The sequence below is a fragment of the Colossoma macropomum genome, unplaced genomic scaffold (genome assembly GCF_904425465.1).
Source record: "Colossoma macropomum unplaced genomic scaffold, Colossoma_macropomum, whole genome shotgun sequence".
In the NCBI taxonomy this organism is placed as follows: domain Eukaryota; kingdom Metazoa; phylum Chordata; class Actinopteri; order Characiformes; family Serrasalmidae; genus Colossoma; species Colossoma macropomum.
In genome coordinates, this window is record NW_023494801.1 from 334,797 (window position 1) to 360,000 (window position 25,204).

The 25,204-nt window shown below is 40.7% G+C and overlaps 1 protein-coding gene across 1 annotated transcript in view; it reads right to left on the bottom strand.

The window, feature by feature from the left end:
• Positions 1-4,165: 4,165 nt before the first annotated feature.
• crybg2 (crystallin beta-gamma domain containing 2) overlaps positions 4,166-25,204 on the bottom strand; it is a 72,581-nt gene continuing 51,542 nt past the window's right edge. The window contains exons 6-22 of the mRNA XM_036590440.1: positions 25,052-25,170; positions 19,768-19,969; positions 18,515-18,654; positions 16,739-16,865; positions 15,879-15,914; positions 15,648-15,787; positions 14,072-14,198; positions 13,665-13,816; positions 12,302-12,428; positions 12,037-12,069; positions 11,792-11,904; positions 10,885-11,014; positions 10,482-10,621; positions 9,923-10,046; positions 8,917-9,075; positions 8,255-8,414; positions 4,166-6,448 (exon numbers count right to left, since the gene is read on the bottom strand). Of these exons, the coding sequence (XP_036446333.1) occupies positions 6,363-6,448; positions 8,255-8,414; positions 8,917-9,075; positions 9,923-10,046; positions 10,482-10,621; positions 10,885-11,014; positions 11,792-11,904; positions 12,037-12,069; positions 12,302-12,428; positions 13,665-13,816; positions 14,072-14,198; positions 15,648-15,787; positions 15,879-15,914; positions 16,739-16,865; positions 18,515-18,654; positions 19,768-19,969; positions 25,052-25,170 (2,115 nt within the window). The 3' untranslated portion in view covers positions 4,166-6,362. The remainder of the gene's footprint in view (positions 6,449-8,254; positions 8,415-8,916; positions 9,076-9,922; positions 10,047-10,481; positions 10,622-10,884; positions 11,015-11,791; positions 11,905-12,036; positions 12,070-12,301; positions 12,429-13,664; positions 13,817-14,071; positions 14,199-15,647; positions 15,788-15,878; positions 15,915-16,738; positions 16,866-18,514; positions 18,655-19,767; positions 19,970-25,051; positions 25,171-25,204) is intronic.

Here is a 25,204-nt window from a genome sequence, read left to right on the forward strand (position 1 = left end):
CAACAATTTAGTACCTTCTTTAGTTTATTTTCTTAAAATGTGAACTAGTACAGTGAGTTGTGTGTGTGTGTGTGTTTGTATATGTGTGTGTGTGTGAGGGTGGACAACATGGATAGGCTGCTGACTGGCTACAGCTGCTAAAGGAGAACCCTATGTGGACACTTGTGATATTTTAAACATCTGGTATTTTTACATAAACTGTTATGGCTGTATTGATTTAATAAACAATAATGCGGTGGGTCCAGCAGACCACTGAGTAACACACACATCAACACCACACAAGGGTTAAGGATCCAGATGGTCTGTTGGCTGAAAGCAGGACAAATCGGGAGGAAGTGCCCACATATACGGCGTATCTGCAGCTCGTGTCGGATCCAGCAGGTGTGGATCAGGTTGCACCATCAGACTTTGTGCTCTGCAGCTCAGGAACAAAACCAGACAGTCACACTATGGTCGAAATACCTCGAACAAAAGAGCTTCTGGCACAGCGGGATCTGCACACTCCGCTATCAGATCAGATATCCGTCCCCTGGGTGTGACCTGGACACCAACACACCACAGCACAGTTTAAAAGAGCCTTACAATCTGATCTGCTTCTATTATAGGTCAGTCTGAGACTGATCTTGTACTAAATACAGAGAAATGCATTGAAATGATTGGCTGTGTGCTGTAGGTGGAGTGAGTCAGTGTCTGGGTGATTACATGATAGGGGTGTTCATATCATACAGACATTATATTTGTAATGGGTCATTAATACAACAGGCATTTTGGTGTCCAAGTTCACTATTTTATAACAGTAACTCTTTTACGTGAGACAATATTTAGTGCATCTATATAATATCAATTTTAGTTTCTTTTTGCCTCCCAAAGTCTAAAAATGTCACAAATTTAGGTTGCAAATTGAGTAAAAATGTGATTTTATTTATTTATTTATTTTTTTTGCTGAAGATGTTCCGATATTATTGGACAGTATAATTTTTCTCGCCCACTGGAACACAGTGACTTAACCAAACGTCAGACAGTGTTTAGAGGAAAATGTCACTACACTCCCATATGAAAAAAATACATTCCAAATGTATTCATCAAATATATTTTGCAATTCATGAAAATGGCCAAAAATGTGTTTGTTAAATATATATTTAAATGCTTTTATCAGTATTAGTTATTATCTGTGTTCAGTTGTGTTTAATGAAGGTTCCAGATGTGACTAAACGTTCTTCTGTGATCTGCACTGTACTTTACATTAACCATGTACGTCTGCAGTCAGACTCTCACACACAATGTATTTCACATAAACAAGATATCAGATCATAACTGCATTTTCACAGAGTATCAATACCCACAACACTCGCTTCTGTCCTGTTAAAGGATCATTTGATCAGATTTAAAATGAAGATACTGGAACACAAATTCATCTCTAAAGGTGTCAGACTCCATATATTTTAATATAATAAAAAATATATTTAGTTAATATGCATTAATACATTTTAGAGTGTGGAATGTATTTCAGCATCAACTGCGTGTGCTTGACATGCATTTCAGTTATATAAAAATACCTGTCCATGTCTTTTGAATGATTTGACACAATGGACTGTGCTCAGTGGGACCAAGGTCATGAAGTAACACAGCAAAAAACATTTAGATTTCAGGTTGACCTTAAAAGCTCTACACAGGCAGCAGGATCAGAACCTCATGTACACTCAGAGCTGCTGAGGAGGAGAAAGTGGGTGTTTGTAATTGTCAGTGGTTCCTGATGCTTAATCTTAGAAAGCTCCCTCATCAGCGCCTTCTGTTTCCTCTTGGCTGAAAGTGCGACTGAGTGTGAGAGGAGGTAATGAGGCTCAGTGAACATCAACAGGAGCCGCACGCACAGCTCAGCTCAGCTCACAGGCCTCGGTGACCTTCTCACTGATGATGAGGTGAATAAACCACGGCACATGACAGGAGTGACCGAGCAACCGGACTCTCACAGAACATCTGACACATGGCAACATATGGATGTCAAATCCATGACATATATTAGCAAAAATGGATTTCCAACTTACATTAAAACCACCTCCTTGTTTCTACACCCACTGTCCACTTTATCGGCTCCACTGACCGTATAGTTTCACTCTGTAGTTCTACAGTTACAGACTGTAGTCCATCTGTTTTTCTGATACTTTGTTACCCTGTTCTTCAGTGGTCAGGACCCCCATGGACCCTCACAGAGCAGGTACTATTTGGGTGGTGGATCATTCTCAGCACTGCAGTAACACTGACGTGGTGGTGGTGTGTTAGTGTGTGTTGCGCTGGTCTGAGTGGATCAGACACAGCAGTGCTGCTGGAGATTTTAAACACCTCAGTGTCACTGCTGGACTGAGAATAGTCCACCAACCAAAAATATCCAGCCAACAGCTTCCTGTGGGCAGCGTCCTGTGACCACTGATGAAGGACTAGAGGATGACCAGCACAAACTGTGCAGCAGCAGATGAGCTATCGACTCTGACTTTACATCTACAAGGTGGACCGACAAGGTAGGAGTGTCTAATAGAGTGGACAGTGAGTGGACACAGTGTTTAAAACTCCAGCAGCACTGCTGTGTCTGATCCACTAGCTGTGTGAATCATTTATAAACATTACAGACATCCTGAGGTAAACTGGCATCACCCACCTCCTCATGCAGAACTAATCCCATCCCAGCAGGGATTTAGTAAAGGTAGCTGTTAGTAAATTACAACTCCAATTCCAAAAAAGTTGGGATGCTTTGCAAAATGTAAAAACAAAATGCAATGATGTGCAAATAATTTGAACCATATGTTTCGTTGTAAAGAGTACAAAGACAACATGTCAAAAATAGTTTTTTGAAAAGTATTTGCCCATTTTGAATTTGATGCCAACAACAAGTTCCAAAAAAGATTGGGACGGGGGAACAAAAGGCTGGTAAAGTTGCGTAATGCTAAAAAAACACTCTGGTGGTTGATTGGCAACAGGTCAGTAACATGATTGGATACAAAGAGCATCTCAGAGAGGCGGAGTCTTTCAGAAGTAAAGATGAGGAGGGGTTCACCACTCTGTGAAAGACTGCACCATCGAATAGTGCAACAATTCAAGAATAACGTTTCTCAACATAAAATAGCAAAGAACTTTAGCTTTTCATCATCTACGGTACATAATAACATTAAAAAATCTCTGTATGTAAGGGACAAGGACAAAAACCAGTATTTGCTGGTCGTGATCTTTGGGCCCTCAGGCAGCACTGCATTAAAAACAGACATGATTCTGTAGTGGAAATCACTGCATGGGCTCAGAAACACTTCTGAAAACCTCTGTCTGTGAAAACAGTTCATCACTGCATCACCAAGCCGCTTTGGTGAGTGCTGCAATGTGTTTTTATCAGCAGTTGTTCATGTTTTCGTCAGTGTGTGTGTGACAGTGGGCGAAAGTGGAGACAGAAGCGTTGGAACTCAGTGCCACTCCTGTTCCTCACTACATCGTCTGCATTACGCAGCAGCACTCATGCGCTACAGCTCCACCCTCGGAACTGGCTGATCCATACAGGTTCAGCTGGAGGTCACCATTTATCATCAGCGGGAGAACCCTCAAGAACTTCTAGATCTTCAGAAAAGGTCCAACGTCTCTGGAATACATGCCTTGACGTATTTAAACTCTGCAATTATTGAAGTAAGTAAGATTCAGCCGAGCTGCTCTCCTATTGGTTAGGATTTCAGGAACTGGACTGAAGGCCTTACACATTAGATTAACTACCAGCATAATTAGGAAGTGACAGAAGAATCAACCAAACATGCTCTGCTTTACAATAAGACATCACTCTAGTCCTTCTGGAAGTTCTAGATAACTGACTGAATATGAGCTGTGGTCTGAACAGGTTCCGGTTCGTTGTTAGGAATGTTAAACAGTGGCGGCAGAGTCCCTGTAGCACTGATACACACAAGATCAGATATATGATAATGTCTGATACAGACTTCAGATAAAACAGATGGAATGACTTTCACAGCTTCAGATGTTTCGTTTATAACTGCCAGAGAATGTTCCTGTGCTCCGGCGTTAGCTTAGTGATAAGCAGTGATAGCAGAAATGATCAGCTGTAGTATAATATTTCTCTGAATCTGACCTTTAATTAAACAAACTGCGGCCCAAAATAACATTGAAATGAGAAAAAAACTCAATTTTTAGTATTTTTATTAAAAAAATGAAGCCACTCCCTGTCATAACAATTCACATTATACTTTAAAGAATACAGTTATAAAAACAGTACATTTGTTTAATACTCAGATGAACATGTTTATATATTTCTATATATTTTGGCATGACAGCAGCTAAAACACCTTTTCATAGAAACACCTCAGAGTAACACCGATAGCATAGCAACAGCTACAGACATTCACACTGAAACACACACACGAGAACATCCACACCCCAAAATTACTGATGAGAACATCAACACAGTCACATTCATACATCCAACAACAGGACTGTCTCGCTTCGCATCAACGTCCATCTTAAATACACTGTAAGGCAACTGAGTCGGTGCAGAAGTCTGAGTCAGAGCTGGACTTTCAGCTGGCTGGTATCAAAAAGGACAAATCTAGCACATTCTGGAACTTGAGGAGATGTGTAGATCCTCCTCTCCGGCTGGGCAGGGTGGACGTGCTCAGTAGGCACCACAGTTTCAATGATAAACAGTGGCTGCTGGGTAAACACACTTATTTCATTTATAAACGTTCTGAGCATCAAAGAAAAGCAGAATTATGACTTTAACACTGTTAGATATGTTTAATCATGTCAGTCAGACTTGGGTTCTAATGGTCTGAACTGCAGTACAGAGCAGATTAATCAGGTGAGCAGATGTTCAATACGTTATTGATTTACTGGCTTGTTTGGATCTTCATTAGCTGTGCCGACGGCCTGAGTGTGGATAACAGTCAGGGCCAGTGGGGGTCAGTGCAAAGGCACCACTAACATTCTTAACCTTTGAATGCAAGCGAATGGAACATGTTTTTCACCCCAAGTCATTTTGGGCCACTGCTGGTCCATTTATCATGAAATATTAATTCAATATAAACAGCAGATGGCATTTTCAAATTCTGAAACATATATTTGAGCTGTGGTCCTGATGGAGATGTATTTTTCATTTTTTTTCAGGTTCGAATTGTATTTTAGTACTATTTTGGTATTTTTAAACTGATTTTTACGTTGTTGTTGTTGTACTGAGTGGGTGTGGAGGGTCTGGTGTGCCTCGCCAGGCTGTGATCTGTCACCGCCAAAGGCATCAGCTGCTCTTCCTGAGGTTCATATGGAAGGTGCTGCGTTAATGAGTAACCATTATACACACAGTCCTGAGTCTGCAGTCTAGAACAAACCAATGAAAAGAGGACAAAACACTGACCTACCGTCATCGGCGTCCGGAAAGAACTCCTTTTATTGTTTTTTATATAATATAAAAATGCCAGCTGCTGTTTTGCATGAACATTTCATGATGAGTGCGCCAACGAAAAAAATAAGCTTTTCACCTCACAATATCAGTTAAAGAGGAACTCCACACACGTGTCTCCTGAGCATTTATAAGATGGTGAAACAGTGGAAAATCTGAAATAATAAGTTTTCTTTGGGGACTATTTTGCCTCACAGCGCCCTGCATGTATCCCTCCACCATGAATGGAGTTTAAGTTCTCTAAACTATCATAAAACAGTGTCTCAGTCATCAGGCAGTGAATTCATAACCATTTCATGTAGGAACCTTCTGTGAGGGAGCTTTTAGAGGTGGACGTCTGGTTCCTATCACCACCACTGTGAACAGTTCTGACTCGGTAAGTTTATCTAGAACGGAACGTTTCAGACCAAATTGCTCTGAACCTCTCTGAACCACTCTGAAAGACTGTTTACATCTTAACTACTTAATTATGCAGAACTTCTGAAAAGTTGGTGGAGTTTCCCTTTAAGAAGGTCACCATTTCTGAGGTCTGTTAAAAAGTGAACAGGTGAATCTCTCAGAACGTCCACACATCATGTGGAGGTCATCAATGCAAAATGTGTCGTGGTCCACCTTAACAAATGCTAAATGATGCTGACAGTGCTGTTTAATAAGAAAGTATGTAATAATAATAATAATAATAATAGAAATAGTAATGATGTCCCTGTAATCCTGTGAACGTGTCCGTGGTTATTTTGGTAAACTCTGGCAGCCCTGTGAGGACTGGATTAATCTGGACATCAGCTGACCTTCACCAGCAGAACCGGGCGTGTTAGATGAGGAGAAACCGAGAAACATTAAACTGAGTGGGTTCCTCCGGGAATGTGAATGTAAAGTGAGAGAACAGGTAGAACAGGTAAGACAAGAGGTGTGTATGAAGGGGCGGGGCTTAAAGGAGTTCTAGCTCCCATAGACCAGCATTTTCTTCAGCCTCGCTGCGGACGATCACGTGCTCCTTGTCGTACGTTTTGCCACCTGGAAGAAAAGAGGACCTTTATTCTTCTTCTGCTTCAACAAAAGCTCAGTGTTCGGTTTCACACATTCGCTGCACATGAGCTTTAACTAAAACACCTGGCAGCCTTTTAAAGGTGATTTTGTCGAGCTTCAAACATGCTTATAACAAACTTTAATTAACTTACAATTTTAAGACGGACAGATTGACTCACTCTTTTACGTTAATATTTTCTACAGTGAAGATGCTCTGATATCTAAACATGCTCTTCAGAATGCAGTGTGAATTAAGGGTGGGAGATATCAGCATAAACACAACGTCAGGATATTATTGTTATATGTTCTTGTGAGATTTGAAATGGACAGAAACAAATGGCACATTTTAGAAAAAGGCTATGAAAAACTGCCATAATCATATTTTTGCAGTGTCTATAGTAACGCAGTGGTTCCCAAACTGTGGCACTGGGGGTACATAAAATGACATTAATCCCTATTTAATTTAATTCCATTAGCCGGCCAATACAACACAGGGCAAACTCAGGTTAGTAACATTTAGTTACTCGCTGTTTTAAAGTTTCCCAGAGGAAACGTGCATATTTGTAGCTTTATATAACCTGATGTTTTAAAATAGAAATTAATAATGGAGTCAGGATAGAGAACATGGAGTCAGTCTAACCTAAAAATGTAGCTCATAACTGCAATGCATTATGGTTCATTTATGTTCCCTAACTAAAGGAACCCTTGAGGGTCCCACCCCAATTTCAGTTTAGCACCTTTTAGTGTGAGGGTACATCTGATGTGTTGTTTCATCACATCAAAAACACACAAATACATTGAGGTGGGCTGATTTGATCAGTCTAAGGCTGCATTGACACAGCAGGTAAAAGTGGCCCAAACCTGATTTTCTCACCAAATCTGATTTTTTTGTTTGTTCAGATTATCTTTTAAATGTGATCTGTATGGGACATCAGTCTGAACAGATCAGCTCCTAAACTGACCACAGAGCAGAAGATCAGAGCGTCACGCTGCTTCATGGCTCATCCAGAGGTAAACAATCACGACCGCCAGCGAACGCCAGTCGCTCCCGGAGGATCAGCTTCATCTTCACCAGCATCACAGGAGCCATCATGAAGCTTCACTGACCGACAGCTGGGCTCATCATCCAGAATGTGTTCGAGCCGTAAAAAGACTTTTACCGGTTCTTTGACGCTGCAGCCTCGTTCTCCTGCGGCCGCGTTCAGACATTTCTTTAGAAATCTCTCTGAACACTGAGCGGTAGCAGTAAGTCTCTTCTAATCTTTGTGCAGAATCATCACCCAAATGTTTCTGAGTCTCAGCAGCGCAAAATTATGATGAATGTCGAGTTGGACTGACGTAACAGTCACATGAATTCCGATCTGCCTGTTCAGAGAGTCGCACTGCCGCAGATCGGATACGTATTGGATTTCAGTACCACATATGAAAGCGTCTCTAATCGGAATTGAAAATGTCAGATTCAGAGCGTTTATCTGTTCACACTGACACACAGACACACATCTGTGTCACATATAAAAAAAAAGATTGGATTTGGGCCACTTTTTACCTGCTGAGTGGACAAAGCCTAAATGTCTCCATAAGCACCATGACAATATGCGCGTGTGTGAGGGGTGAGAGGGGGTAACAACAGGAAGATTAATGTCTGACTGTAAAAAAATTGGGGACCACTGCTTTAAAGTGAAAAACAGCTGGCCTAAAGGCCCTAAAGTGTCAGACTGCAGGTGGCAGGACCTGTCGTTTTGTGAGCCACAGCAGGCTGAGGGCCACTGTAGAATAGCCCCCTTAAATACGCACCTTTGACGTCCAGCAGCAGGCCGGGGAAGGTGAGGCTGGAGATGGCGCCACTGAGCTGGGCACTCCACGTCTGAATAGGCGTTCGGGTTTCTGACCACAGCACCACCTTCGCTCCTGACTCCACATTCCCCATCACCTGCAGACTCATGTTCTGCGCCAACTGCACACAGACAGACAGACAGACAGACAGATCAGCATTATAATAAACAATACAGCCTCTATTACAGAAAGAACAAGAGCGGCTCTGTACAGCTTAGTAAATATCATCACTGTGTCGTCCGTCACACTGTGTGAATATTTCACGATGAATGGATCAATAGAAATAAAAAATCTCTTCACATTAACTTAAATTAAAAGTTAAGAAATGTTTTGCCCTCGACTGTAAAGTCACCATTGTAGAGATACACGTTTTTATCCAGACAGCGACGACATCTGTCTCTCTCACTGCACGTCCTCTTACCCGCGGCCTGTTTGTGTACTGTTTTATGATTATATGCTGTATATCTTTTTCTACATTTATGTTATTGGATTTAACGTTATGGTGACACCTGCTACTCGGCGAATAAGGATTCTGACCCTGATTCTGATGCTGTGTTTGTGCGGATCGCTGTAAGAGTCTCTCGTCAGGACTAATGAGGATGTAAACAAACTATCAAACCAACCTTGTTCTTAATCAGGCCGTCCTGATAGAACCAGATGTCGCTCATACCCTCCACCTGTTTGGACACCACCACGCGCCCAGACTTCATAGTGTCCACTCCGCCCTGCACCGACATGTAGTGTCCGGTCTCTTTGTACCGGATCCGGAAAAGTCTCCGCTTCTGCAGGAAAACATACACGTGTTAAACACACACAGGTGCTCACAGCATTTCTCTGTTTCTGACAGCAGGAGGTCGACATTTCACTGTACCTCAGAATAATTCATCAAATACTGACCTGCTGTGAATGACGACTTACTGTTCTTGAAATATTGTCTCAAAATGCTGACTTGGAACCTTAAGTATCTCAAAACTATAACTTATGTTCTGAAAATATTAATCGACTATATCAGAACAATGACTTAATTTCTTAAATTTTGACTTAGTATCTCAAAATAATGGCTTAATTTCTCAAAACATTCACTTATAATGTCGTTATAAAGACGTATTGTCTCAAAACGTTTACTTATAATGTCAGAAAAATACTGACTTAGTATCTCAAAATAATGACTTAATCTCCCAAATTATTTATTATGTCAGAAAAATTACTGTCTTTGAATATTGACTTAGTATCGCTTAGTAAAATAATGACTTAAAATGCTTATGATCCCAAAATAAAGACATATTTTCTCAAAATATTGACTTTTTATGTCAGTAAAATGACTTAGTTTCTTGGAATATTGACTTAGCATCTCAAAATATTGACTTACTAGGTCAAAATAATGAAAATTTGATTGTATCTTTGATTAAAAAAATTAATTACTTTCTTACTTGATTACTTAATTTATTAACTCATATCCTTTTTTTCCACTTCCACTCAAAGTCATTAATGTGGGAAGTGAATATGTTGACATAATTCAGAAACGGAGAAGAAGAAAAAACTGTAGATCATCAAAGTTCTGACTCTGGTTCTGTGTGTCTGGGTGTGTTTTGAGCTCCAGCTCGACTCTGCAGCCGTTCCCGGACTCACCGCGCGGATCGGGTACATGGAGCCGACGGAGGAGAGGGAGCTGAACTTGTGCCAGTTTGTGATCTCGATGGGCTCAAGCAGGAACTGGCGCCCCCTGTAGTTAGTGTGCTCACATAACACCCAGCTGCAGGAAGTGACAGAGTAGATCATTATGAGGACGATGAGAGAGGCAGGTACACAAATAAACACACTCTCCCTCACTCTCTCACTCACTCACTCACTCTCACTCTTTCACTCTCACTCACTCACTCTCTCTCACTCACTCTCACTCACTCTCACTCACTCACTCGCACTCACTCACTCTCACTCACTCGCACTCACTCACTCTCACTCACTCACTCACTCGCACTCACTCACTCTCACTCACTCTCACTCATTCACTCTCACTCACTCACTCTCACTCATTCACTCTCACTCTCACTCACTCACTCACTTTCACTCACTCACTCTCTCTCACTCACTCTCACTCACTCACTCACTCTCCCTTACTCATTCTCACTCTCACTCTCTCTCTCTCACTCTCACTCACTCACTCTCTCTCACTCACTCAGTCACTCACCAGCCACTGTTGACTCTGACAGACAGGATGTGAGGGTTATAGCCCTCGTCCATCATGTTGGACACTTCAGTCTCCACGGTAACCTCTCGGCCCTCAAAACACTCCAGACCGAACAAAGAGACGGACGGCACTGAGAACGTCTGATAGAGAGAACCAGACAGTGACGGTGAGAGAGAGAGGAGAGAGAGAGAGAGAGAGAGAGAGACAGATAGAATGCAAGAGAGATAGTCAGGACAGAGGGAGAGAGTGTGAGGGAGAAAGAGAAAGAGACAGAGAGAGAGAGAGAGAGAGAGAGAGAGAGAGAGAGAGAAGAGAGAGACTGAGAGAGAGAGAGAGAGAGAGAGAGAACAGACTGAGAGAGAGATGGAGGAGAGGTAATGTACAGATAGACAGCTGTACTCACCACTGGCACAGATTTAACGGAGCGTATGAGGCAGTCGGGGGGGCAGCCCATACTGGTTAAGTTAGCATAATCCCCCTCTGACAACACGTACTGCTCCCCCAGGAAGTTAGTGCTGTTATACAACACCCAGCTGACACACACACACACATAGGTGATCAGCACAAACACCTTATTCCAAACTACACACTGCTTATTCTAATCAATCAATACTGATTGGGGACTAACAGCACAACCAAAACATCAGTCACACGAACCAACATCACTGAATATTACAATATACAGCAGAATAACAGCTTTTTATCTCAGAGTAATGACTTACTACCTCTCCAGACTTACACTGTCAGATTATTTACTCTAAATACAGACTCGCTATGTCAAGATAATGACTCACTTTCTCAAAATATTAACTTACTTTATTAGAAAAAATAATTATTTGACCAGAATATTACCTTATTATATCAAAATAATGACTTATGTTCTCAAAATACTGTCAGTATAATGACTTATTTTCTCAAGATATCAACTTTCTAGGCAAAGATAATTACTTATTTTTTCAAAATACTGACCTACTTCTTTCCCAAGAACTTACTATGTTAATATCTTGGAAAAATAAGTCAAAGTTCTTACATAGTAAGTCAGTATTTTGAGAAAATAATTCCTGAGATAATAACTAGATAATGACTTATTTTCTCAAAATATTTACTCACTATTTCAGAATAATGAGTTGTTGTCAGAACAAAAGCCTTGTAACTTCACAGTAACTTACACTGAAAGTTAAGCTCCTTTTCCTTTTCCTGTAAGTTACTATTTTGGAGATGTGAGCTTAATCTGTGTGGATTAACATCACTGTCAAAATCAGACAAGTTATTAAAACCACAGCCAGAACATTAGTAGAAATTAGACACACCTCCCCCCGATGACCCTGCAGGATCGGACCCCCAGTCTTTCAGGCAGAGTTTCGTGTCTCCGACTGAACACTTGGCACACGCCCTGGAAACCAGGCTCTGAGTACAGCAGGAGCTACAGCAGCAGAGAGAAGACAGACAACATGTAAATAACATAAATACACTCTGTCACGGGAGAGTCATCGTTCTCTATCACTGATCACTGATACAGATATTGGGGGTTTAACAGACGTCTGAGTAAACTAACCTCACTGCGGAAGCTGGGGCCTTCAGACTGGGCCTGAAAACAGAAGACCAACCAGTGAATAATGAACCAGTCAGTGTTTACTTTAGAATCATAACCTAAACAGAGTCTGAGTTACAGAATGAAACCAGGTCCAGCTCACAGAGCACAGTGACCAGCCTTTACACTGTAAGAGTCACGGACTGTGTGTGTGTTAGTCGTCCATCATTAACAGTTTCGTTAACAGTGAGTCTGAGTGTGCGGAACTGTCCTTGGTGAGTTCGGTCACCTGTAGAATGGGCTGGATGGAGCAGATGCGGTTGTCTTCAGAGCCCCAGTCTGCACAGTTGTTGTAGAAGCCTTTCTCCAGAACATACTGGTTTCCAGAGTAGTCCACGTGAGAGTACGCCACCCACCTGCAGACCAAACACGTCCACACAGCTTTCAGGCCTGCCGCTTATACGAGTATTATGTATTAAACATTATATAAAAATGCTCAAAGGTAGATGATGATGATAAAATGCACACTTTCTCAATAGAAATGAAAATACGAGCTTTAAAAACAGATTCTACACTTTTTACTGTAACAGTAAACGAGAGGCAAGTAAGAGAAAAGTGACAGTGAAAGTGAGAGTAAGAGAGTAGATTCAGAAAAAAATAAAGGTGAACGTAAAGTGAGAGTAAAATGAGGGTACAGTGAGAATAAGTCACAGTAAAGTGGGGGTAAATTAGAGTGATAGTGAAGTAATAGTAAAGTAACCATCTTTGTTAAGGTTAAAGTGAGAATAAGTGATATAATAAATCAATAAAATTAGGAGTGAGAGCAAGAAAGTAAAGTGAGATTAAAATGTTAAAATAAGAGTAAAATGAGGTTGAAGTGATAATGAGGTGAGAGTAAAGTCAGGAGAATAGTCAGGTTAAGATGAGAGCAGGAGAGAATAAAGTGCGAGTAAAGAAAGTAAAATAAGAATTAATGCTAGTAAAGAGAGAATAAGTGATAGTAAAGACAGTAAAGTGAGAGTAAAGTGAGAATACGTGAAAGTAAAGACAGTAAAGTGAGAGTAAAGTGAGAATAAGTGAAAGTAAAGACAGTAAAGTGAGAGTAAAGTGAGAATAAGTGAAAGTAAAGACAGTAAAGTGAGAGTAAAGTGAGAATACGTGAAAGTAAAGATAGTAAAGTGAGAGTAAAGTGAGAATACGTGAAAGTAAAGATAGTAAAGTGAGAGTAAAGTGAGAATAAGTGATAGTAAAGATAGTAAAGTGAGAGTAAAGTGAGAATAAGTGATAGTAAAGATAGTAAAGTGAGAGTAAAGTGAGAATAAGTGATAGTAAAGACAGTAAAGTGAGAGTAAAGTGAGAATACGTGAAAGTAAAGATAGTAAAGTGAGAGTAAAGTGAGAATAAGTGAAAGTAAAGATAGTAAAGTGAGAGTAAAGTGAGAATAAGTGATAGTAAAGATAGTAAAGTGAGAGTAAAGTGAGAATACGTGAAAGTAAAGATAGTAAAGTGAGAGTAAAGAGAGAATAAGTGAAAGTAAAGACAGTAAAGTGAGAGTAAAGTGAGAATAAGTGATAGTAAAGATAGTAAAGTGAAATTAAGTGACAGTAAATAGAGTAAAGTGACAGTAAAGTCAGTCATTAAGCTGCACATACGCTCCACTCAGCACGTGGATGGATCGAGTGGCCGTCCGGAAGTCGAACAGCTCCACATCAGGAACCGCCTCCGTCACCTCAAACGTCCGCTCCTCCTGCACCTCCTCCTCATTCGGCATCTCAAACATCACCAACGTGGGCTGAGACAGGTCCTACACAGGAGCACAGCTCACGGTTTACCGAGCAACAGGTCACTGTGGCTCTTTTTATTTATGTGTTATAACTGCTTATTACTGATTTTCAGGTGTTTATAAACTAATTAATAAAAATAAACTATAATAAACTAATTTTACCCCATCTATACTCAGATATATCTGAGTGTGGGGATATATCAGATTATCTGGGACTGACTGCTGTGTGTGTGAAGAGTTTGTATGAGTAAGAGCTGCAGATGCAACGTCACTCACTGTTCGGATGACCCGGACTGACCGCAGCTCAGCGTCACAGCCCCCCCACACCCGCCAGTCATGGTACTCCCCCTCCTCCAGCAGGTACTGGTGTCCACGGAAACCTTCCTTCTCATAGCCCACCCAGCTGAGAAAACACATCAGAGCAGAAATGTGAGACCACCGAACTAGAGAAGCCCTGAAATCCATTCCTGCAGCATCACTGAACAGACAGCACATGTTCACTAGCAGCGTAAATACAGACCCTGACCACAGTTCAGCTCAAACCACGATTATGATTCTTTATGATTTAATGCATCAAGAAATTTCATCATGAATGCACAAATGTGAGTGGAGGAAAAATCATTTTACTTTCCTGATGTTTTATAACTTATTCTACGATTCTGAAATAGATGCAGGTGTATCTTCACCTTCTGATCACTGAAATATCAGTTACACTTTATTTTTAAGGCTCCTTACAAAAGGATGTCATAACACATTTAAAAGCAATATTTATAAAGCATTCATGAACAGCTTATGGTAGCAATCGCAAGATAGCATGAGCTGAAGTAAACAACGCTGTGTGGACAGAAGAGTTTCATACTGTAACTCACATAGAACTTCATACAACAGATATAAACCTCTAAACTAGACCTTCCTTCTCAGTTCTGTTACCTGGGAATATAATAATGCTTCATAATACTGTTATAAATGGAACGACTGTCCATCACTTTAGTTTAAGGGCTCTTACGTCAGTGAAAGGTCGTTTACTTCATGTCTTGTGGTTACTATCATAAACTGGCCATAAACATCCAAACATTGCTTCATGAGTGTTATTCAGTGCTTATGCATGTAGTTCCTATTTAGGCAGCCCTCAAACAAGTGTTACTGAAATATCTTTATGCTGCTGTACAAGATGTCAGTTTCAGAAATTGCTAGACTAGCGTGTCTTTAAGCTGTGCTTCACTCTATGGATTATTACAAGAAAAATACATGATTAGCATGAGGCGGCTATCATTAGTGATTGGGCATTGCAAAGCATTGCGTAACGCTACTGTTATGCGATTTGTATTCATCTTCTTCTTCTTTCTCCTTATTTGTCCTGCAGGTTTCAAGATATCGACCCTTTTCCTACATTGATTTCATGCTCGGGGACCTGCGCTGAGATAGTATATGGGAAATGGTGTCTTTCGGCTGAGCAGAAGCCAAGATCCAGAAAAGTACAAAAAAAAAACAAAAGCTGTTCAGAAGTACATCATTCACAATCAGATCAGATAAGAAAGCTTTATCATCCATTACATTTACATAAATCTGGCGCATAAATACAGAGACACACTTAAAACACTTAAAACACTCACAGCACATGAACTATGCAGGGGGTTGTTTATTACATCCCCATTCAGAATCATTTTTCCGAAGTTAAACGGTGTCGATATCTTGAACGCTGTGGGACAAGTTAGTGGACAAAAATCTGGCAGAAAAAAATCATTTTTATCGATTTTCCCTCCACACGACTCGACAGCTGCAAGACTGGCCTTAGAATGCAGATGCAGACAGGGCGGACTCTGGGTTCTAAAGGAGACTGATGTAGACTCACATGCCGCCGATGACCTTAATGGATCCAGCGCTGTACATGAACGCCGCCTGCTGTCTGTCCTCTCTGGTCATGAAGTCCCTGGTGTTGGTGTAGATCTCCCGGCTCTTCCCAGTGAAGTACGGCTTCTCGAAGATCACCAGCTAAAGAACCAACACAGAGCTGCACATCAGACACAGAACACACACGTACCGCTCTTACTGAGTCTGTCCAGATCCACAGAGAGGCTCTTACTTTAGGCTCGTTGGGTTTCTCCACTCTCGGCTCTCCCTATGAAACAGACAGACAGACAGACAGACAGGAACACAGAGCGACAGACAAATTATAGCATTGAGTGCATCTCAAAAAAAGAAACTCACTGAAAAAAATGCTGAACACACAAATTTCCTCTTTCAGTTTCCAACAAGTGTGAAAATTAAAAATTAAAATGGAATTAAAAACGTAAATTTGATGCATCACTTTGTTCGCTGTATATTTCTCCATTTCTCTCTATTTCAGTAGCTAAAATTAAAAGTCCCGCCCCACATCTACACTCTCAAAAAGTGGTTCTTCAAGGGTTCTTCAGTAAAGACAAGGTGCATAGAACCATGACCACTTAAAGAACCCTTTGCATGATCAAATGGTTCTTCAAACTGATGGAGTGTCTGCGGTAGATGGTTCTATATAGTACCACAAAGGGTTTGTCTATTCTTACAAGATTGACATCATAACAAAAGTAGAACCCTTTTTGTGCGGTAAAGAACCATTTTCAAAAAGGTTCTATATAAATCTATTCTCCATCGATTTGACGAAGAACTTTTAATGAAGCAAAGAATCCTTTAATCATGTAGAAGGTTTTTTGAGTGTCCACAGTTCTATATAGAACCATTTTCTTTACTAAAGAACCCTTGTAGAACCATCTTTTTTAAGAATGTTGAATCAAAAAGGGTTCTTCTATTGTTACAAACTTGACGTCATACCAAGAACTTTTTGGTGCTCTACAGAACCAGTTTCAAAAAGGTTCTAGATAGAACCATTGTCTTCACTGAAGAACCTTGTTTTGAAGAGTGCTCTGCTGAGAGCCGTGTTTGAGCGCGTTCTGTTGGGTCACTCACTATTTTGAGCGGATGCAGTGAGCTGACGTAGGGCTGCGTGACGCCCCAGGCTGCAGGGTTTGAAAAACCTCCGACCTCCAGAACCCGCGGAACCCCCTGAAAGAACGGCTCTGCGAACACCAGCCACCTGCAGCACAGACAGACATTAACAACAGGGACACAGTGAGAGGAAGCAGCGCAGCAGAGTCTCCACACACTGAGACTCAGGGCTGTTTCCTTTCACACCATCAGGTAATTATTCTGATTATTAATCACGTATTGCTTTAAGAGAGTTTCAGTTTAGAAAACGCAAACAATTAGACAAGATATTATACAGTGTTTGTATATAATATATAAAATATGTCACTACATTATGACAGATTTGTTACCTAAACTACAATAAGAACAAATTACATACAACTCAGTGAAGATCCAGCGTATAGAAATCACTGCAGTTCTTCAGATACAGTCGTATGTAGGTTAACACACCCTCCGCACTTAAATATGACCATGATTAAATATGACCACGCTTAAATATGACCATGATTAAATATGACCACGCTTAAATATGAGCAGGCTTAAATATGACCACGCTTAAATATGAGCAGGCTTAAATATGACCATACATAAATATGACCACACATAAATATGACCACGCTTAAATATGACCACGCTTAAATATGACCACAGCTTAAATAAGATCACACTTACATATGACCACACTTAAATATGACCACGATTAAATATGACCACACTTAAATATGATCACACTTAAATATGATCACACTTAAATATGACCACGCTTAAATATGACCACACTTAAATAAGATCACACTTAAATATGATCACACTTAAATATGACCATACTTAAATATGACCACACTTAAATATGATCACACATAAATATGACCATACTTAAATATGACCACACTTAAATATGACCATACTTAAATATGACCACACTTAAATAAGATCACACTTAAATATGATCACACTTAAATATGACCACACTTAAATATGACCACACATAAATATGACCATACTTAAATATGATCACACATAAATATGACCATACTTAAATATGACCACACTTAAATATGACCATACTTAAATATGACCACACTTAAATATGACATTTTTCTGCTAATTCTTAGTGCACAGTTTCTATTTGTTTGCTGAGTTTAACATTTTGGAAAATAAAAACATGAAATATTCATATAAAATGTGCCACAAATACAAATTTATATAGTTATAATTCTACAAACACACTGAGGAAAAAATTAAAGCAGGGTCAAATGTTATTCTTATCTTCTCTCATATCTCTTTACTACACTGTATTTTACACTATTGCTCAAAAGTTTGGAATCACTTAATTTTGTACTATTAACAAGTAATAATCACATTAATAACTGTAATATTTGTTTAGAATATTAATAGGAATATTACTTTTACTTTCTTGTTAATTGTGTGTTATTTTATTTTTATTTGTATGTTTATCCTGTGCAATTAAATTTGTATTATCATTAATATGTCCCCTTTTCGGCTATTGTTTTTATTTGTTACATTTTAATTATTTGTTTATTTTATTTGTGATTATCTTTTTTCTCCTCTTCTGTGTTGTGAAGCACTTTGAAAATACACATTAGTTTTGCACAGTTGAGATCAGTGATTCTGAGCTGCTGAACTGCAGTGACTGTTTACAGCTCGGTTCCTACAGAGCGGCTGTATTCCACCCTCTGAGGCTCCTATAATAATACAGCTGATTAATCAGCTGATGAGAGCTTGTGTGTCACTCACAGCCCAGCGTTGATGATGATGGAGTTCGCTTTGATGGGGAAGCCGAAGATCCTGGCGTCCTCCGACGTGTCCCGGAACACCACCTTCTTCCCCTCGGCGTTCTCCTCCGGGAACAAACAGATCTCAGGAACGCTGTAGTCCTGAGGGAGGAGCAGAGCTGGTTTTTCAGTCCAGTTTAACAAAACTTCCTTTTATTACTCACATTAGTGCAGTAAACAATAAACACCCTGCCGGCTCTGCGGTGATGCAGAGGCACATCATATAAACACGACACGAGTACGTTCCTAAAAACGACGGTGCCTCAGCAGTTCTTTAGTAAAGGACACAGTTTTCTATTCACATGATTAAAAGGTTCTCTGCATAGTGAAATGGTTCTTCAGACTGATGGAGAATGTGCTGCAGATGGTTATATATAGAACCTTTTGAAAAACTGTGAATAGAAGAACCCTTTTGGGTGCTATAGAGAACTCTTTTCAAAAAGGTTCTATATAAAGCCGTCTATAGCATATTTATGCACATTTTCCATCAATCTGACAAACCCTTTCATGATGCAAAGAACGCTTTGATCATGCCAAAGGGTTCTTTGAGTGTTCATGGTTCTATATAGAACCATTTCCTTTACTAAAGAACTGTTAAACTGTTGAAGTGCCAGCTTTTTTAAGAGTGTGCAGAAGATAAATATCATCTGAGGAAGTCAAATGATGCACATCAAATAATAATAAATAATAAAACCAGCAGAGGCAGAACCACATGCACTTGTCCCTCCGAACACAAGGGGGAGCATGACAAGCTTCTTCAGGCCCGAAGTGTGCGTTAGAGTGTGTGTGTTAGTGGTGGTGTGTTAGTGTGAGAATCAGTGAGAAACCATAGATGAGCCATTCCAACCTGTTTTGAATTGTCCGTTATTTTGTTTTCTACTTTATTTTACACTAAAAGGCCAAACTCTGTTTTGTTTATGTTTTAGTGACCCCTTTATTTTAAACACAGGGCACTAAGCCCAGTGCCCCCCATGCCTATATGCTGGTATTCAAAATTTCACATATGCTGTTCTTTGTTGCAGGAGCGCAAATATTCACTACCGCTCAAAAGTTTGGGGTCAGTGATTTCATTCATGTCAGACCAGTTTCTTTGAAGATGTGAACAGAGTCTGGACCTCTGAGTAACGTCTATGTGTGATGAAGTGAAGTGCGTGTTATATGTTTCTGCAGGCGTCGTTTACGTGTCTGAAAGTGTAACTGAAGAGCGTGCCGTACCCTCACTGCTCTGCGCAGAGAGCCGATGACAACCCGCCGTGCTGGTTTAGGTTCGGCGTGGTCCTCTACAGACCCCTGTGTTCCATTCTGCATTGGGTTCTGCTCGTCCTCCGGCAGGCCGAACGGATCCGTCAGCTCTATGTCTCCCTCGTCCAGAGCGATCTTCTCTCCTTTGAAGTCGGGCTTCTCGTATAGCACCCACCTGCAGGGGGAGCCAAATCAGGACAGGGAAATGGTACAATGTTTAAAGGGGAATTTCACCATTTTTTTGGTTGCTGTACACCCTCGTCTGATCTCGTTTAGATGACTGCAGTGGACTTTACAGTGGTGTCAATGACTTTATTGACAGTTACAGTGCAACACAGCTGCGAGATCACTGACAGACGCTAATATAAGAGAGCACATCACTCCGGTCTTAGTCTCCCTAAATCACTACAGGGTCCAGTTCAAGGTTTAGTTCATTAGTTTTTAAGGCCCTTAAAGGAGCTGCACACTCATATCTCAGAGTTACTAACACCTCACTCCTCCTTCGGCTCCAGGAGGTCTTTAGGTCAGTTGTTCTTGGCTGTTCTGCGGTCTCGGCTGAAGCTCAAGGGTGACCAGTCTTGTGCAGTTGCAGTGCGAGACTTGGATGTCTACCGTTGGACATAAGCACCGCCCTATAGACGGTATATAACAATCTTATATACAGTCTACGCTCTGATCGCTGTTTCGGTCTTTAGATCAAGATTCCAAACGTATTTGATTTTATTTATGTTATTATTGGTGCTTTGGTGTACATGTGGTGTATTTGTTAATTGGATCATATGTGTACAGCACTCTGGATGCGAAGGTGCTCTATAAATAAATGACTGACTCACTTACTTACTATCCATGAAATGAGGTTAAACATTAATATTAAAGGGTCCAAATCATGGAAAGACAAATGTTCCTCAGTTTTTTTAAAAATAAAAAAGATGTTATATATAAACAATAATGTGAGCTTTTCCATCAGAGAATAAAACTCTACATCACCACTTTAATAACACTGCAGAGGAACATGGAGCCAGTTTACACACAAGCTTTAAACAGAACATGTCCTGCAAAGATGGTTCGTTGAGGGTTCTTAGGTAAAGAAATGGCTCTATAAAGAACCATGAACTGTCACAGAACCCTTAGCATGATTAAAGAGTACTTTGTATCACGAAAGGGTTCTTCAGGTTGATGGGGAATGTGTTGTCTATGGTTTTATATAGCACCAAAAAAGGGTTCTTCTATTGTTATAAGCATGTATCATAACAATAGCAGAACCCTTTTTGGTGCTAGAGAACCATTTTCAAAAAGGTTTTATATAGAACCATCTACAACACATTTTCCATCAATCCGAAGAACTATTTTGTGACGCAAAGTATCCTTTAATCATGCAAAAGGGTTCTTTGAGCATTTATGGTTCTATATAGAACCATGTTTTTCAAGACTGAGCAGTAATTTTTCTTGTATCTTTTTCCATTTTTGACATTTATGTGGTTTTATGCACCAAAAGCAGTGACATTGTCCAACCTCTCTTCTCAATCCTGTAAACAGGCTGTTAATGTTACTGTGCCTTTAAGACTGATTTATGTATATGTAAATGAGCTCTGTTCTGATTGGATGCCCTGTATTGTGTTTAAAAAGCAGTCTAGGCTGACAAACACCTTATAAATTCAGTGGCTTAACTGCTGTAGGCTTGAATTGGCTGATGCCTGTAAATATGTTGGTTTTCATGACATCACAACACTGAATTGAAGCTGGTTTGGACCTTAAGTTTCCATAGCTGAATAAATAAAGTATATGTTCTGTTTAAAGCTTGTGTGTAAACTGGCTCCATGTTCCTCTGCAGTGTTGTTAAAGTGGTGATGTAGAGTTTTGTTCTCTGATGGAAAAGCTCACATTTCAGCTATTCGCTTGAACTTAATCCACCAGCCGGATGGAAACCTGGCTGATCTGTGTTTTATTTGTTAGAGGTTATTGCATAATCTATAAAGCAGCTAACAGGACGCTATCACAACATATAATCACTGCTGTGATTTTACACACCAACCTGTCCAGGCAAACTCACTCCACAGTGCCAAAAGTGAGTGTCGCGGGAGGACAGTGCGCTCAGAGGGAGCCGATTCGGAGTGAATGGGGTAAGTCAGGTGTGCAGGTGAGGAGCTGTGGCATTTCTGTTGTTCATGGCTGTGAAGATCTGCAGCTCTGAGACGCCGGTGCTGCAGGCGAGGGTGAGCCTACAAGTTCAGACTGATTTGGACTAAACACAGGCTAATTTGTGCATTTTCTCCTGTATTTACAACATGCTGCACTCTTAAAGATGGCTCTTCAAGGGTTCTTTAGTAAAGAAAATGGTTCCAAATAGCACTCCAAGAACTATGTGCATGAATAAAGCGTTCTTGGCATGGTGAAATGGTTCTTCAGCTTGATGGTAAATGTGCTGTAGATGACTGTATATAGAATCTAGTTCTATAAAGCACCCAGAAGGGTTTTCTACTGTTACAAGCTTGACATCGTAACAATACAAGAATCGTTTTGGGTGCTATGTAGAACACTTTTCATAACGGTTCTATATAGAACCATCTACAGCACATTCTGAAGAACACTTTCATGATGCAAACAGCCCTTTTAATGATGCAAAGAGCGGTTTGGGTGTTCATGGTTCTATATGGAACCATTTTCTTGAAGAACCACCTTTTTTAAGAGTGTACATTAGTCCGTTTCAGAAGGGCGTTGAATGGTCTGACAAATATATCAGTTTCCCACTCAGCCCAGATGCAGATCAGCCAACGGCTTCTTTAGTTTAGCTCTGGAGCTAACGTCGCTAACAAACAGTAGATGTCAATAGTCACCCAAATCTGTTTTGTAAATACATCCCCAAAGACTTTTCTCAGCTGGATTAAACTGCGACCAGCTCTGCATGAAGGTGGTGCAGATGTGTAGATGTGGTTTAGGACTCAGTGCAACTCACTGAGAGAGAAACATGAACTAAACTACACTGTGTAGCTGAACTCTGCAGACACTGTAAACAAACAGGCAGTCGCTATTTAGAATTCTAACATTTTAAAAGATCAAACTGACTCCTGTCAAATCATATATGAAAATATTTATTTCATCAAAATATGTTTGTTGCACAGCATTTTCCAAGTCATTTTGGGTCATTTCTTTTGATCCCTTCTGTATGGGTCCAGTCTGCGCCACAGGCCGCCAGCAGAGGGCGATGGCGGCAAGGTGCCCAGCCTGCACCCACGGCCACCAGCAGAGGGCGATGGCGGCGAAGTGCCATAACTTCGGGGAACTCCAATTCCCAGAAGCCCTTGGGCTGATTAGGCCCAACCTGAAACACCTGTGGACTCTTCTACTTAAGGCCTGGCAAACAGCAGCTCTTTGTCACACCTTTGTAGAGGTGTGACTGGCACGGTACGCAGCCCAGGTGGGTATTTAAACAAAAAAGGAAAAAAAAAGAAAAGAGGGCTGGAAAAAACAAAAGAGAGTAATCACCCCGAAACAAAAAACAATACAAAAAAAAAACACAAGAAGGCTTGAGCTCCAAACGGCTCCAGCCATACAGAAGGATTTGCTCCACTAAGAGCGAAGAAGTGAAACATAAAGTCTGCCTCCCCTTCATAATTACAGTGGAGGAGCCTTTTGTTTTCTGATTATCTTTTACTTCACGTTTCTAGTTCAGCCTTTGTTTGAGCTGCTTTCAGAGTTTCCTTTGTCTGCCTGTTTTCCCGCCTTTTTATTTCCCGTTCCTTGAGGTGTTTTACCCGTTGTCGCCTGTGCTGCCCAGTGGCGCAGAGGTAACTCAACGGACCGCCAATCAGTACATCCTCAACCCCAACGTGCCAAATTCACACTCCATTGCCCTAATAAATGCAACACCCTTTCTCACGGGATCTTTGCCCTTGGGTCCGCCTCCCTGCCGTCCCGTAACTCGTTCGCCATGAAATTTACACACACTGTAAAGAGCAACAGGCATTTTCAAATTATGTCAAAAACTGAAAAATGACAAGAACAGAGATACGAGGTTTTCTTCCAACTAATATATATATATATATATATATATATATATATATATATATATATATATATATATATATATATATATATAAACAGCGATATATTTATTGATTATTCAGTGGTGGTGTCGACTAAAAGCAGTAGTGTGTCTATTCCACTATTCCATTTAACTAACTGGGGAACGTGATAATATACTATCTGCTCACGACTCTTTCCAGATATCAGCTCTGGCTTTTCTTTCTAGCATTGTCTGAGCTGAAGGGTAGAGTTTATAAACACCTCAGTGTCGCTGCTGGACTGAGAACCAATGACATCCAGCCAGCAGCATCCTGTGGGCAGCGTCCTGTGACCACTGATGAAGGACTAGAGGATGACCAACACAAACTGTGCAGCAGCAGATGAGCTATCGTCTCTGACTTTACATCTACAAGGTGGACCGACAAGGTAGGAGTGTCTAATAGAGTGGACAGTGAGTGGACACAGTGTTTAAAAACTCCAGCAGCACTGCTGTGTCTGATCCACTCAGACCAGCACAACACACACTAACATACCACCACCACGTCAGTGTTACTGCAGTGCTGAGAATGATCCACCACCCAAATAGTACCTGCTCTGTGAGGGTCCATGGGGGTCCTGACCACTGAAGAACAGGGTACCAAAGTATGCAGAGAGACAGATGGACTACAGTCTGTAACTGTAGAGCTACAGAGTGAAACTATGCGGTCAGTGGAGCTGATAAAGTGGACAGTGGGTGTAGAAACAAGGAGGTGAACTTCACAAAGCACTTATTGAGTGTGTCGCATAGAGTCATATTGAATCCTAAACCACAACTACAAATCTGCACCATCTCAGACGTTTTGGGGATGTATTTACAGAAAAGATCTGGGTGACTATTGACCTTAGTCTCACAGCTTCAGCCCTAAACTGAAGAAGCTACATTTGGGCATCAAACTTTTAGGCTGATTGGTTACAGTCGTTGTACACATTAGCTTCCTTTGCAATGGACTTCCTTTGGCATCTCCAGGTATTTGTGATTTCTGAAGCACCTATTTGATGTTTTTATGTATGCATTCACTTTTTCCAGGGCAAAGTCATCTGTATTTTGTTCGTTTTTGTGTAGCGCATTTGAGTATTTTATGAGCACCTATCTTGCTTTACCTCTTACCTTTGAGCTTCAGGGCAGATTTGAAATGCAAAGTAACACATTAAAATGAGCAGAGGTGTTGTGTAATGCGTGCTCTGATGCCCTCACCCTCCTCTGACCACTCTAATGGAGATGGTCGCTGGAAACTCCCATGCTGTGGCATCCATCACATCTCCCCGCACCTCGATCCTCTGGCCGCACCATCCAGGCCGGTCATAGATGAGCATCTAAACGGGAGACAAACAACAGCTTCAGTGATAG